Below are 16,439 nucleotides of genomic sequence, written 5' to 3'. Positions count from 1 at the left end.
ACCACCACCATCACCACCACCACCACCACCATCACCACCACCATCACCACCATCACCACCACCACCACCACCATCATCACCACGCCACCACCATCACCATCACCACCATCACCACCACCATCACCACCACCATCACCACCATCACCACCACCACCACCGTCACCACCGTCACCACCGTTATCACCACCATCACCACCGCCATCACCACCACCACCACCACCATCACCACCGCCATCACCACCACCATCACCACCATCACCACCGCCATCACCCTTACCACCATCACCACCGCCACTATCACCATCACCACCATCACCACCGTCACCACCGTCATCACCACCACCATCACCACCGCCATCACCATTACCACCATCACCACCGCCACTATCACCATCACCACCATCACCACCGCCATCACCACCATCACCACCGCCATCACCACCGCCATCACCACCGCCATCACCACCGCCATCACCACCATCACCACCGCCACTATCACCACCGCCATCACGACCACCATCACGACCACCATCACGACCACCATCACGACCACCATCACGACCACCATCACGACCACCATCACGACCACCGACGAAGATGAAGATGAAGATCCCCCGTATAGCCTTAACAGACTGTAGGGGCAAGTGCTGTTAGCGAGCACCTATGAAGGCCGGAACGGCACATGAGGGGGTCGGTGGCCAGCACCACGCCCGACCGCCTTTGTCTCCCCAGTGGCGATGTTTACACACCGCACCAGGTGCTCATTTTAGGCTGAGTCAACCTATGGGAGGCCCATTACCGGTTCAGATAATCGTCATTGGTGTTGGCCGTGAGCGGGAATCGAACTCGGGTCGCCGGGTTTATAGCGCAGCGCGCTAACCGCTACACTACCGCTCCCCACCACCACCGACATCACCATCGACACCACCACCACCACCGACATCACCACCACCGACATCACCACCACCGACATCACTACTACCACCACCACCGACATCACCACCGCCACCACCATTCGGAAAGTGCAGATGTAGTGAGCATCCTGGGCAGCAGAGGCCAGTGCAGCGAACTTCTCCTCAACTCCCCACCACCCCCACCTTCACTAATCCACAATGACCGGCGTGGTGAAGTATGGCCAAATAGCCCTCGTCCAGCAGCAGGATTTGACATCGGGCGTTGTGCGTGTAGGAGAGTGCGGAGACGGCATCCCGCTTATGTAAAGGGGGAAGTTTGCGGTGCGAAGTCCGAGAGCTCCTCGTGCAGCCAGACAACCTCACACTCGCTAGGGGAGTCGTGGCAGCCAAGACGAGGCGCTGCACTTGTTTGTTGGTTCGGCAGAATAGAATGCAGATAGGGTCTCAAGTGCACGATAATAATCACGATAAACAACCTTCAAATAGAGCTATCTTGCACAAACATGTGCTGTACTCTTCTGCGGATTGTGAAGGCGCAGATAGTCCTGAGTTGTCAACATCATCATCATAAACACAGCCATCACCGCCATCGTCAAGATCATCAACACCCATCACCACTAACACCATCAACACCATCACCACCAACACAACTACCACCAACCACTACGTTGAGCTAATTGGTGGGATAGGATGAGAAGCCACGAGTGTTTTTTTTGTTGCCTTAGTGGACCCGGTCCTGTCATAAAAACGTGGAATTTCCACGACTATCTCAGGGCCGGCGATAGAGGTGAGCACCAGCCGACCCCTACCTCCGCGCTTTCACGGGGACCGCGTGGCATTCCGTTCCACGCGATTTTATCGCTGAACTTTGATCGATCCGTTCGTACAGTCAAAGTTAGGAGCATACCAATAAACGGAATCGTTAAGACACGCAGGCTATATACCAGTTTCATATCTCGTGTGAACTGGTGTGTTCAATAGAATAATTTAAATAAACCTACACTCAGGATGATGGTGATGATGGTGGTGGTGGTGGTGATGGCGGTGGTGATGGTGATGGTGGTGGTGATGGTGGTGGTGATGGTGATGATGGTGGTGATGATGGTGGTGATGGTGGTGGTGATGATGATGGTGGTGGTGGTGATGGTGGTGATGATGGTGGTGATGGTGGTAGTGGTGATGGTGGTGATGATGGTGGTGGTGATGGTGGTGATGATGGTGATGATGGTGGTGGTGATGGTGGTGATGATGGTGATAATGGTGGTGGTGATGGTGGTGGTGGTGATGGTGGTGGTGATGGTGGTGATGATGGTGGTGATGATGGTGGTGGTGATGGTGGTGATGATGGTGGTGATGATGGTGGTGGTGGTGGTGATGGTGATGATGATGGTGGTGGTGATTATGGTGGTGGTGGTGGTGATGGTGGTGGTGATGGTGATGATGGTGGTGGTGATGGTGGTGATGGTGGTGATGATGGTGGTGGTGATGATGGTGGTGGTGATGGTGGTGATGGTGGTGGTGATGATGGTGGTGGTGGTGATGATGATGATGATGGTGGTGGTGGTGATGATGATGATGATGGTGGTGGTGGTGGTGGTGATGATGATGATGGTGGTGATGGTGGTGATGGTGGTGATGGTGGTGATGGTGGTGATGGTGGTGGTGATCCTGTCTCCCCCACTGCCTCTGTCCACCCAGCAGCGGCGTATTTGGGCTCACCGCAAGCTGCGTGTGGTGGGGTACAGTGTGGGTACTGCCAGCAGTGCGTGAGCAGGGCATGGCAGGACTGCGCCTTGATCTAATTCAACACCACCACTGCCATCATCTCTCATGCTGATGACGAACATACTGTTGGGGCAAGTGCAGTTAGCGAGCGGCGCCTATGAAGGCCGGGACGGCACACGAGTGGGTGAGTAGCCGGCACCACGCCCGGCCGCCTTTGTCTCCCGAGTGATGATGTTTACACACCGCACCAGCTACTCATTTGAGGCTGAGCTGACCTAGGGAATGCCCGAAACTGGTTTAGACAATCATCACTCACGGGGTAAGTGGCCGTGAGCGGGAATCGAACTCGGGTCGTCGAGTTCCATAGCAGCGCGCTAAGCACTGCGCACCACCTTCAGCACAACTGCGAACACGTGCCACCCGCTGCTGAATGTGGACCTCCCCGCACCGTGTGGCTCGTGGCGGGGGTGGGTTTGGCCACACTTCACCAAGCGGCCCTCATCCATCCAGCCGCGGATTGACACGAGGGCTGCACGCGTCCCTGCGCGAGCGTGGGCATGGCAGGGCGTGGGAAGCGAATGCCGAGGCAAGTGCAGGACATCCGCGCCGAGATCTCCTCCTCACCCGTGCGTAGCGATGTCTTCCTTTGCGGGCAAGGGCTCCGCGTCCTTATTGTCGTCGCCGCTTGGTTCTGGAACGAATGACATCACGGACATCACCAAGACGAAAACAACTTGGCTCACGACGATGGGGATGACGACGATTACGATGATGATGACGATGATGATCAACCAAAAGTTTTCTAAGTGAGTCTCGCACCTGGTAAAAACATATGTAACCCAAGTCCTGTCATCCCACACAGATGGAGTCCACATTGCTATGCGATGATACACCAACCCCTCGCTGCTGCTTCCACGTCGCTGGATCACGTGCAGCAGCCACGTGCAGCAGCGTAGCCACCACCACTACGTTGCCGTGCCGGGATAGGTAATCGGCCCAAATGTAACAATTACTACGACTGCGATTCTACTATTTTTTTTACCAGGTAAGGCACATTGAGCTATGCAGATATTTTTCAGACGTGACCCGGCCACAAATGATAGCTCAGCGAAGTGGCTGATCATCATCACGTGGACATTTATAGCAGGAGCCAAATACTGTACTCTAAACGGGTGATGTTGACTCTAAATGTGGAGAGGAAAACCGGAGGGACTGGGAGAAAAATCCGCTCGACCACGGGGGGAGAGAGAGAGAGCGACAACACGCAAACCCCAAATATACAACAGGCGTCGTCAGGGTCGGGACCGCACCCACCAAGCGAGGTGGTTGTGCGATGATCCACCACCAACCCATGCAGCAGCAGCAGCAGCGGCTTGTGGCTCGCCGCCGTACAAAGGCGGTCACCGCATCGCGCGCTTTCGGATGCGCTTCTGCGGTCGTCTGGAACGCTCTTCCTTCCGATATGAGTAAGCCACTGGGAACTATGCGCGGTTAAATCATCGAGATTGAAAACGAATTTCTTTAAAACTGCTTTCCGCGTTATAGTGTGTCCGTCCACCGCGCTTCCAAATAAGCAAGCTTGGCTACGTACGGTGCGAAAAGAAGTTCAAGACGCACACACACACGCGCACTTCGTGAAGATCTCGCCACCACCGTGGCACCCGCTGGTGCCATCCCGGCAGAGGGTCGCCGCCTTCTCCTCACCGTGCGTGGCGCCATCCCCGCACCCCTTGGCGACGCTCTCCTTGGCGCCCAAGAGCGTGGTGAGCACCGCCTCCACAATGGGAATCATCATCGCCGTGGTCGAGCTGTTGTTGATCCACATGGAGAGGAAAGCCGAGGTCCCCATGAACCCCAGCATCAACCTGGGATCACACGCCGAGCGAGGGGGTCAATCCACTGCTGGATGAAGACCTCCCCGAGCCGCCGCCAACCAACGCTTCTCGCGATCCTGCGACGCCAACAATCCATCCACCACCTGCACGCCAACTGATTTCACCTCTCCGTCGCCTCCTAATCTCCAATAAGCACGGTTGGCTACGTCCCGTGCGAAAGAAGTTCAACATACACACGGTGGACGGCCGCTCGGACGCGTTCCACTCCTTGGCTGCCACTCCGTTACTACTCTTGGCCACGGCTCACCGTCCCGTCTGGCCGCGACGCGGTCTGCCCACGGCCGCTCCCTGCTGGGCATGGTTCGGGTGGCGTCATTAACCTTCGTAAAAGAGGTGGACGAGAGCAGCTTGGGGTGGTTTTGAAAAGCCAATGGGGTCATAGCCACGTGGTGAGTGACCGGCACCCGGCCACCTTTGTCTCTCCCTCTTGTTGATGCTTTCGTGTTTTACGTACTGACTGAAATCATTTCGCCACTCGTCGTTTGCCTCCGCGGCCGGACTAATGTCGCTGCACCACATCTGCCACCCCCACCCCCCCTGCGTCAATAAAGGGCACCATTATATGATGATGATGACGATGCCGTAGGTGAGTGTTCTTCATTAATGTTCAGAGGCGGGGCCACTTTCGCCGATAAGACATCGTCAGTGCGAGGGCCGCCCCACATTTGAAACCATTGGGGGTTTTAGAGCAGAACGGTTATGATGGTGGTGGGGTGTGTTCACGCGTTATGTATTGTCTGGGGCCACACGTTCAGGGGCCGCATTGAAGGCCAACAGGGGCCGCCAGTGGCCCGCGGGCCTTGCAATGACGAACACCGCCGCAGGTCGAAAGCGTCGGGGCGACTCCGGGCTGAGCGTCGCCGTCGCTGTGAACGGTGCCGGTGCGACCCTGGGCCCGGTTCAGCACCCTGGAGAGCGGCGATCGCGCGGCTCGCCCGTGGTGGCCTCGGCACCGCGAGTCACGGCGGGAGCAGAGAACACACCCGGCATGGGGACGAGGGATCAGGTGCAGTGTAGAAGAGGTGGAGGAAGAGGTGCAGGAGGAGGTGGAAGAGGGGGTGGAGGAGGTGGAGGAAGAGTTGGAGGAGCAGGTAGAGGAAGAAGTGGAGGAGGATGTGGAAGTGGAGGTGGAGGAGGTGGAGGAGGGGTAGAGAAGGAGGAGGTGGAGGAGGGGGTAGAGAAGGAGGAGGTGCAGGAAGAGGTGGAGAAGGTGGACAAGGAGGTAGAGGAAGAGGTGGAGGAGGTGGACGAGGAGGTGGAGGAGGAGGTGGAGGGGCGATCGGATTTGGCCGGTGGGCCACATGAGCCCATCACACGCTCGGCCTACCCAGCGCGTGTTGTTTGTGCTTTTTGTCTTGGTGCCATTTCTTAATTTTTTGTTCATTTCTAAGTTTGCTTGATAGTAAGGTTTCCATTTGCTTAGTAGTAGCCGTATATAGGATTTGGTCTTCATATATAATTAATGTACTGCGTTAAGGGATGCAATTAGAATGAATGAAGCTGTATAAAATGTTATTCCACTGACCCTGACACGAACCAACTAGTCAATAATACGCGAGCCATATCACTGATCCTAACCAAACAACCTACTCGTACTAGCCTTTCCATGCAACCCTAACTCTAGCCAACCACATACCGTTGCTATCCATCCAATTGACCATAACCAACGATAGCCATCTAAATTTTGATTTAAAGCTTTCGTGACTGCAGTAATTCATATTCTTAGTTTTTTCGGTAAAGTCACGTTGAAGGGAAACAACAAAATAATAAAAAATATATAAAGCAATATATATTTTATTATTTTGTTGTTTCCCTTCAACGTGACTTTACCGAAAAAACTAAGAATATGATAGCCATCTAGTTACCAAGACTACGCATCCAACTGACTCTAACCCCAACTAATTCGCCAACCAGCCACTAACCCAACCAGCCACTCGCTCTACCGCTAACTCGTCACCAGTACTTGACCTATGACATACTTCACAAACTTGCATTGACCAGCGTGGTGAAGTATGGTCAAATAACTTCCCCCGCTCCCACAACCCGCATGGCGCAGGGAGGCCCTTATCCATCAGTGGATTGGCAAAAGAGCCGAACGTCTCGTCTGTGAAACACAGGGTGGTGCACTGTCAGCTGCTGAGACGGCTATCAGTGGCGTCGTCTCGACACTGATTGCACAAATCTGAGAGGGAGGGAGAGAGAGGAGATGTTTGGACGAATTAAACATTCTGGAGGTTAAAACGATAACCGGGGGTCAATGATCGCTCACACGGCGCTGACACTGCCCTTCTCGAGCCGCCAACCAGCGGCCGAGGTCACGCCTCGCCGCACGCGTCAATGAATGAGGACGCAGAAATGCACGAGGCAGGAACACCGTGCGCGCGTGATTCATTGATAGGTCACGTGATTGATACGTCACGTGCCGGGTGAAGCAGCCAGCAGCAGCAGCCAGAGTCCATCCGTCTACCGCTCCACCAGACTCCCCCTCTCCCCAGTGCGAGCTGTGGGGTAGCCACCTCCACTCGCCCTCCACTCCCTCCCCTTTCTACCTCATCTTCTGCATCACCTCCTCCTCCTCCTCTCTCCATCATTTCCTTCCTTCTCTCGTCTCCCTACAAGCTCCTCTCTTTCGATTTTTGTCAGTGCCCCCCCCCCCCCCCCCACCATGTTTCATATGCAAAGGTACATTGCCTCACTCGTTTATTTATTTGTCCGTTTCGTTCGTGTTGCCCCTTTCGCTTGTTTAATGGTCGCGATGCTTTTATTTTTTTACAGAGCTGACCTATTCTACACTCGGACATCCTCATCATCTCAGAACATTTGAAAAGGCACCCCCAGTGGCAGCTGTCCATGCGCGGCACGCGACCAGCCCCTGGCCAAGCGCTCCGTCTGTTCCATGCCCCTGGCCATTACGACGAAGTTCCACCCTAATAATCTTATGAACTCGAGTCAAGGACGCAGGGGTGCACGATAGCTACAATCAGGATGACGGTGCCGATTGAAGAGTTAATTTGTTTATTTAGCAGCACCTTGGACTCTCACGCAGCCGAGCTGCGTGTCTCAACCTTCCAAGACGCGCGTGACACCCTCAGCGTGATCTTGGTATTGTAGGGAGAGGGAGGGGGTTGGGCTCTAGCTCTCTCTCTTTCTTTTTCTCTCTCTCTCTAGATGAAGCTGCCACTCCGGATAGAATACAGGCCGTGGGCTAAAATAATTGATCATTTTATTAAAATGGAGTTATGCTTGTATTATTGGTATTATTTAAGACTCATAATGATAATTAAAGTGTATATGTTAGAAATGGGGCCCCAATGTTTAGATGTCAATAATATCTGGTAACCCGTCAGCATTCGTTTAAGAAACCTGACTCTACCGCTGAGACCCAGAATGTCGAAACCGGTCCACAGTTTGCGTGCTTGCTTGAATGCTGCTGGATAACATTGATCTGTATAGCCGATAGGTTGTGGATTCCAACAGGTTGTTGTTGTTGAAATTGATACGTGGTGACGCAGAGTGGAGTCGCCCTTGAAACATAACTTCTTCGCTGAATGGGCTCTACTCGGGAAATGCACTTCTGGTTCTGATTCTGATATGTTAGACACTGCGCGTCTCTCGCCAGATGATTGGGGTACTCTGTTCCTCAATCACCAGATGATTGAGCCACTCTGTGATTCAATCACCAGATGATTCGGCCACTCTGTGATTCAATCACCAGATGATTGGGCCACTCTGTGATTCAATCGCCAGATGATTGGGCCACTCTGTGATTCAATCACCAGATGATTGAGCTACTCTGTGATTCAATCACCAGCTGATTGGGCCACTCTGTGATTCAATCACCAGATGATTGGGCCACTTTGTGATTAAATCACCAGATGATTGAGCCACTCTGTGATTCAATCACCAGATGATTGGGCCACTCTGTGATTCACTCACCAGATGATTGAGCTACTCTGTAATTCAATCGCCAGATGATTGGGCCACTCTGTGATTCAATCACCAGATGATTGGGCCACTTTATGAATCAATCACCAGATGATTGAGCCACTCTGTGATTCAATCGCCAGATGATTGGGCCACTCTGTGATTCAATCACCAGATGATTGAGCCACTCTGTGATTCAATCACCAGATGATTGAGCCACTCTGTGATTCAATCACCAGATGATTGGGCCACTCTGTGATTAAATCGCCAGATGATTGGGCCACTTTGTGATTCAATCACCAGATGATTGAGCCACTCTGTGATTCAATCGCCAGATGATTGGGCCACTCTGTGATTCAATCACCAGATGATTGAGCCACTCTGTGATTCAATCACCAGATGATTGAGCCACTCTGTGATTCAATCGCCAGATGATTGGGCCACTCTGTGATTCAATCACCAGATGATTGAGCCACTCTAGGCTTCAATCACCAGATGATTGGGTTACTCTGTGCGTCTCTCACCAGATGGGCTTGAGTCCCACGAGCATGATCATGCGGAGAGCGATGCGACGATGGAGGTCCCAGTACTCGATCGCGGCCGCGATGAACATGACGCCCAGGTAGAGGAAGGTGGCGTCCTTGAAGTACTGCATGGCCACGTCTCCGGACTTTGCGACCCCGAGCAGCGGGAAGAGGAAGAGCGGCACGAAGCCCGTGACGGGCAGAGGGAGCGCCTCGGTGATCCAGAAGACGGCGGTGATGATGAGCACATAGCCGCAGTGCGCCTCCTACACACCACCATCACCATCGAATGTAAATAAAATCATCATGTATACAGCTAAAAATAATATTAATCATCATCATCATCACCACCACCACCATCATCAAATATAAATAAAATCACCATAATTACCACCATCGTGATAACCATCATCGCCATCAAATATAAATGACATCATCGTCATGAAGATATAAGCCACAATGTAACACTCCCTCTCGATCCTGCACTCGAGCTCATTTCGTTTGCTCCATCTCCGCGGTCAATGGCCTCAATTATTCGCCCATTGTTCTTTGGCCGTGAGCGGGAATCGAACTCGGGATCGTCGGTTTTAGTAGCACAGTGTCCTACCCACTGTGCCACCGTTCCCCACGCTCCCCGCGCACACGAGCACAAGACAGATCACTGTTTAGTCTTAACAGACTTTTGACGCAAGTGACGTTAGCGAGCACCTTTGAAACCCGGCTCGGTGAACGAGGGGGTGGGTGGCCAACAACCACGCCCGACCGCCTTTGTCTTCCCAGTGATGATGTTTACATACCGCTCCAGGTACTCGGTTGAGGTTGAGTCGACCTAGGGTAGGCCCACGGCGGGTTCAAGTAATCCTCACTGGTGTTAGCCATGAGCGGGAATCGAACTTGGGTTGCCGAGTTCATAGTGCAGCAGGGCTAACTATTACACTACCGCTCACCACACACACCAAAGACAAAGATCACCCGTATAGTCTGAACAGACTGTTGGGGCAAGTGTTGTTAGCGAGCACCAAATGAAGTCCGGGACGGCACACGAGGGGGTGGGTGGCCAACACCACGCACACACGCACGCACGCACACACATCTCCACATCACTTCTTGCCACACGTATGTATGCACAGCATGTACAGCACGTTGAACTTCTTTCGCACCGTACGTAGCTAATCGTAGGCGCGGGGGGAAGGACAACTAAAACACAAAAAGGAGCTTTAAAGAAAACAGTTCATCGGAGGTGCGGGGGGGCAGAGCGGAGGTGCGAGGATGATGGATGGCGGAGGCGTCGAGGGGAGGAGCACGAGGGATCGACTCTCACCGAGTAGGGCAGCACGATGGGGAGCGGCAGCGCCAGCAAGGGCACCAGCACGACGATGAGAAGCTTCTTGTAGGTCTTGAGGAACTTCACAGCCTCCATCTTACAATCATAGGATTTTCCAGCCTCCATCTTCCCGTGGGAGTCTGCGTCTGTTTGCTCCACGCTTCCTCCTCCTGCTGCTGTTCCTCCTACTGTCAACAGATCACCTCGTCAGTGGTGTGCGTGTGTGCGCGTGCGTGCGTGTGCGTGTGTGTGTGCGTCGCGGCCGTGCCAGGCTAAATGGCTCCTACTGGAGCAGGGGGTTGGGTGGTGTTGAGAAAGTTCCTTGGGAGAATGGGAACCGAGTCGTGACAGAGGTGTCCGCACTCACGAGCAGTAGGACAGGTGCGTGCGCGTGTGTAGATGGGTGGACAGGTAAGTGTACTGTGGTGTGTGTGTGTACATGAAAGGACACGTGTTTGTGTGGATGAGTGAATAGGTAAGTGTGTAGATGGGTGGACAGGTGAGTGTACTGTGGTGTGTGTGTACATGGAAGGACACGTGTGTGTGTGTGTGTACATGGGAAGAATAGTTTGGGTGCAGCTGAGCGTGCAGATGAATGAGCAGTCGCATACACAGGTTTAGGTGCAGGTTTGCGGGCATGCGAGTGTGTGTGGGTGCTTGCGTCGATGTGTGTGAAAATCGGTGGGCAGGTGTGTTTTTACGTGTGCACAGCCATGTACAGAGGTGAGTGTGAAGGTACGCTGACAGGCGTGGACACAGGCGCACGTGCAGGTGTAAGCGCCCATGCGTGCACAGGTACGTTCACAGGTGTGTGTGTGTAAGTGCGTAACGGTATGTGTTCACAGATGCGTGCGTTGGTGTGCGTATTCGGGTGAACAACCACGTGCACGCGTGTGTGAGCGTACACCTGTGTGTGCACGTGCGTGTGTCGGTGCGTGCAGGTGTGCTTACACGTGTTCGGACAGGGTACGTGTGGAGGTGCGGGCACGTGCGCGTGAACTCCCCCGTCTCCTCGGGGTCGCGGAGGCTTTATGTCGAGGTTCGACTCTTGGTTCCGCCCCCCATGGACTCGATGTCTCCCCCAGGGGGTGTCAGGGGGTGTCAGGGGGGGGGGGCGCTGTCGCTGCCCAGTTTAACCATTAACGATGAACAACTCCGCGCGGTTTGGACTGCGACTGCGCCTTGCTGAGTACTCGAGGGGAGCCGCGTGGTGAATGTTCACCACGCGCCTCCCCCGCACTCCGCTACCCAGTGCGAGGAGGAGCTGTGCGGTAGCCAGATTCACTCTCCCCCCTCCCTCCCCAGCCCTTCTCCAGCATCTCCCCCCCCCCCTCCATCCCTCCCACCCTGCCTCATCTCCCGACAACCTGCTCTCAGCCATCTCCTTGTCTCCTTTCCATCATCTCCCTCCCGACCTCTACATCATTTCTCTCCTTCATCTTCCTCCACCCTCCGGAGCATCTCATTCCTTTCCGCCCTCCCTCCCTCATTTCATTCAATCCCCCCCATACCTCGTGTCAACTCATTCCTCCCTCGCAACTTCCCTCCACCTTCTCCTTCCACCCCCCTCCTCTTCTACACCATCGTCCATCCTCTCCTCACAGTGATCTCTGTATTCATCGACATGAATCTGTAGTAATCATCGACATGAATCTGTAATAATCATGTCCCTGTCTCCTTTGCGACCCTCGCCTCCCCACCTCCTCCTCTCCTCCTCCTCCTCTCCCTCCTCTCCCATTCATTCCCCCACCCCACCACCTCCTCCTCTCCCTCCTCTCCCATTCCTTCCCCCACCCACCACCTCCCTCTCCTCTCCCTCCTCTCCCATTCATTCCCCCACCCACCACCTCCCTCTCCTCTCCCTCCTCTCCCATTCATTCCCCCACCCCACCACCTCCCTCTCCTCTCCCTCCTCTCCCATCCCTTCCCCCACCCCACGTCTCCCTCTCCTCTCCCTCCTCTCCCATTCCTTCCCCCACCCACCACCTCCCTCTCCTCTCCCTCCTCTCCCATTCATTCCCCCACCCACCACCTCCCTCTCCTCTCCCTCCTCTCCCATCCCTTCCCCCACCCACCACCTCCCTCTCCTCTCCCTCCTCTCCCATCCCTTCCCCCACCCACCACCTCCCTCTCCTCTCCCTCCTCTCCCATTCCTTCCCCCACCCACCACCTCCCTCTCCTCTCCCTCCTCTCCCATTCATTCCCCCACCCCACCACCTCCCGCACAGCGGAGTTATTTGTGAGTTTGTTTCTAGGCAGATCACGTCACTCTCTCACTCTCCACCTCTCTCTCTCTTGCCTCCTCTTGTTCCCGCACCCTCTCCCTGCCTTTCTCTCTCTCTCTCTCTTCGTCTCTCTTCCCCCCCACTAGATCCCTCTCTCTCTGTGTTTGAGGCGCCGGCACCGCCCCACCAAATGTCCGAGCCACCGGTCGCCACTGCTCGCTTCATTCCCAGCAGCCTCGGCGACCTCCGGCTCCGGATCCGCACGCGGCTTCTGCTGCTTCGTGGCATCGCGTTATTCGCATGGCATCGCGGCACTTAAAAAAATGTTGAGGTCTTTTTGTTTTGTTTGACCGTATTCTAAAAAAATTGCCTCTGACTGTTACTTTGGTTTCCGACAATTCGGCGACACGGTCGGCCAACCGCCCCCTCCCCCCCCCCTTATAAGGGGGCCTGGGGCGGCTGCCCATCCCGCCCCACCCCGCCCGCCCTGGATTAAGCAGCGTTGTTTAGGCACAATAACTTCACGGAAGAAACAAAAAAACAACCACAGCCTCACCACTTCTGTCACGAACACTGGCCGAACGACAGATACACATACAGTCAACAGGGGTTGACGTTTGGGGCAACAACCCTTATTCAGCGCATTTAGAAATAGGGCAGAGTGGTGTGTGGAACCATCGCCATCATCAGCCATGATCTATCCACTGCTGGTAGAAGGCCTGCTCCCAAGTGCTCCATCTCCACAGCGGACGATTCGTCGAGCGCGTTTCTCGTACTGAGCTGCCGCTCCGGCGTTCGTCTCGACCACATGGCCACCATCGCCCCTCCCAGGCGTGGCGACTCCTCCCCAGGCCCCACTCAATGTCCTTCACAAGCCAACGTGGCGTCTATCAGCTGCGCCAGTCCTCTACCCCACGTGTCCCCCGTCCTGTCTCTCAGTGTCATTTCCCAGCGCGCACTTCTACCCTGCTTCTATCGCCATTACCATCATGGGCAATCCACTGCTGGATGACGATCAACATAATGTCTCTAAGCTGCGTCAGTCCTCGAACCCAGCACGCGTCTGCTGCGTCTGTAAGAGAGGCAGGGCAGCAAGTAGGTGGCCCTACCGCCTTGTATCCAAAGTTGACTTAGCTCGATAGCATCACGGGGCACGTGGTGTTATCGTATCACCGGACACTCGCGTCTCCTCGTGCAGACGATGCAGACCAAAAACGTGGAGTTGGACAAACATCTGAGTGTAGCAGGACCCTCATGAAAACATGTCTCGAGACCCGACGTGGCTCTCTCCTCCCGTGTGCGGCTTTCGCGTTTGTTGCTGCTGCCTAGCTCTCCGGGCTGGGCAACGATGTCTGACGTTTCGAACCACGCGCTGCGGAAGCTTCTTCAGGGACTGCACTAAATTCAGTTTCCCCTGTAGAAGACATTCTCACCGCTTTAAGTGGAGTTGAATTTGACGACATCGTTCAATTGCCTCGGCAAAGCCAAAGCACGTTGCATCACATCTCATATTGTTTGACTTGCATTCCACTGGGATTTTTTGCACACAGCGTTGAAATACGGTGTTTTTTTCTGGAAGACTTTGCTGTTTTTTCCAGGATCATTCTGTTGCGTGTAGTCACTTTAAGATGTTTCTTGTTCATGTTTTTGTTTTGTTGCGGTTGCACCCGAGTCAAAGAGCCGCATGGCTCACAGGGTTATACCTAAAAAATGAAATGAAATCTCACACGTTCGACGGGCAACCCCCCATGTGGCAGCTGCCCCTACGTGGCACGAGGCGACTCAGCAGGGCCCTGCAACGTGGCGAAGTCTCGTAGCGGGCCGCGTATCACACCGCGTGAGAGAACGGCCCCGCAACCCACCTGCCAACGCAAGGTGCTGTAAGCTGGACGTCTCATCTCGTTGCGATAGAGGGTAACAGGTTGATCGCGGAAGGGCAGCAGGGGAGGGTCAGGGCAAGGAGTGGAGTGGCGAGGGGAGGGAAGGGAACGGGCAATGGAGAAGAGGCGAGGCTTTAGCAGGGGAACCGATGTACACGGGGACTTAATTGCAGCGTCTCTGCTGCTGACACGTGGCAAGGTGAGTGCCCTGTCTGTCTGCGAGCACTCATCGCGCTTTGCTATGCTGGGACCATGGCCACACCCGTTGTGGATGCATCTCGTAGCCCGCGGGCTGTCGTCTATCATCTGCGGACCCCGTGAACGCGAGCGGGGAGGCGGTTAAAGGGGCGTCGGGAGGGGTCAGTGCAGGGAGGGCAAATTCCACACTTTGCGTGAACTCAGCGATTTAAAACAAAGTCAAATAAATTTTACTCCCGAGGGGGTTGGGGGTGGTGGTGGTATAAGCGCGTTGCGTACAACAGGCAAAGATCACCCGTGTGATCTCTGTGCGCGCGGTCGTGGCGAGTGCGGGGCGAGCGAGCGCACAGCAGCTCCGTTGGGGGCGCGGCGCGTGGCCCGGCAGCCTCGCCACGCCCGGCCCCAGGAGCCCAGCCAGCAGGCAGCCCCGCTCCGCACTCGGCAGGGCCCATCAGTGACAACCACAAGATGAATAATAATCATGCGCGGTGTGTGTGTAAACGACTGACGAGTTCGATCCCGCTCACGGCCACCAACGCCAGTGACGAATACCTGAACCGTTTCTGGCCCTCCCCTAGGTCGACTCAGCCTCAAACGAGTACCCGGTGCGGTGTGTAAAACATCGGCCACCCACCCCCTCGTGTGCCGTGCCGGACTTCATAGGTGTTCGCCAACAGCACTAGCCCCAAAACGTCTGATGAGGCTCTGCGGTGGACCTTTATCATTGTTCCCGAGTGATCATATTCGAGTGACCTTGTTGACACCAAGTGCACGTGTGGGGGTGATTGTTATTTTCCGCGCAGACTTGTAATCGAGAGAACAAGGTCCATGCTTTCTTGCTCTTTTGGCACAAGTTGTTTGAATCGTGTTCCAGTCCTTTACTTCCCAATTGCCGAAGCATCGCATAATCGCTCTAATTACTTTGGCTTTACGTTCCAACATTTCCTCCCATTAAAAAACAACAACAAAGCGTCAAAAGGATTACACATTATCGATGTCGCCTTGCCCCGGCCGACTGAAAGGGTGACATGGATGATCATTATTGATCTTACCAACAACCGCCATTCGCTACTAAGTGGCGGCGACGTCACCACGGCGCTTGTGCCAGGCTAAGTGCACTTGAAGGCCACGTGAAGTGCCGTCCGGTAAAAAAAAAAAACCCTACCTCCTCGGTGGTGCCGGATGGTAACGCCGTGGTGAGCAATGCCATGGAGGGAAGGCCAATTCCTAAATGGGCTATTCCCCTCATGGCGCTTGTAGCCACCAGTGGCCAAATGGGGGCTCTGGACGGGTGCGAGGGGCTGGTAACCAGTCCACCTTCAAATCAACTACCACTGAGCTACGTGCAAAATTCGATCTTACCACCACCGTGAGCCACGATCAATCCACTGCTGGACGAGGGCCCTGCCAAGCCGCCGCCACCGCCGCCGTCACGAGCAGTCCCAGTGCCGTGGAGCAGCAATCGAGACAATCCGCACGAGGGCCGCTGCCATCGCGCGCCGTCCCCTTCGGCTCCGGCTCGTCCATTATTCTCGCCTCTGGGCCGGCGTCCACCCCCCACCCCCCCCCCACCGCAGCCACCCGCCCACCCCGTGCTACGGCGCAACGATTCCGGCCCAAGCCGACCCACCGGCTCCCGACCGCTCCGCACTCCCAGCTCCTTAACGAGAGCGCGTCCTCTCCGATCCACGCGCTCTCCTCCGTCGCTCGGTGTGGCCTCGGGCGCGCGCGATCCCAACAGCGCACACGATATATTTGGGAATATTCCTTTACACGCGCGTGTGTATGTTATCCAAGACGCCAACGACAATAACCGCACAGAATTACGCA

At 55.0% G+C, this 16,439-nt stretch overlaps 1 protein-coding gene across 5 annotated transcripts in view; it reads right to left on the bottom strand.

Moving 5' to 3' along the window:
• The window catches only part of LOC116944841 (solute carrier family 13 member 1-like), a 28,978-nt gene extending 12,841 nt beyond the window's left edge, over positions 1 to 16,137 (bottom strand). For 2 of the 5 annotated variants that reach the window (XM_032958645.2, XM_076068846.1), the window contains exons 1-5: positions 11,258 to 11,564; positions 10,304 to 10,494; positions 8,983 to 9,248; positions 4,344 to 4,504; positions 3,264 to 3,330 (exon numbers count right to left, since the gene is read on the bottom strand). In XM_032958645.2, coding sequence (XP_032814536.2) covers positions 3,264 to 3,330; positions 4,344 to 4,504; positions 8,983 to 9,248; positions 10,304 to 10,432 — 623 coding nt within the window. In that variant the 5' untranslated portion in view covers positions 10,433 to 10,494; positions 11,258 to 11,564. Of the gene's footprint in view, positions 1 to 3,263; positions 3,331 to 4,343; positions 4,505 to 8,982; positions 9,249 to 10,303; positions 10,495 to 11,257; positions 11,565 to 15,971 lie in introns of those variants that run through there. The other 3 variants (XM_032958646.2, XM_032958648.2, XM_032958647.2) reach the window with 3 other exon arrangements.
• Between the last annotated feature and the right edge of the window lie 302 nt (positions 16,138 to 16,439).

This window comes from Petromyzon marinus, chromosome 22, assembly GCF_048934315.1.
Source record: "Petromyzon marinus isolate PM22_M1 ecotype Great Lakes invasive population chromosome 22, UKy_Petmar_22M1.pri1.0, whole genome shotgun sequence".
In the NCBI taxonomy this organism is placed as follows: Eukaryota; Metazoa; Chordata; class Hyperoartia; order Petromyzontiformes; family Petromyzontidae; genus Petromyzon; species Petromyzon marinus.
The sequence above is the reverse complement of the archived record's forward strand: the minus strand, read 5'-3'. Positions and strand labels throughout refer to the sequence as shown.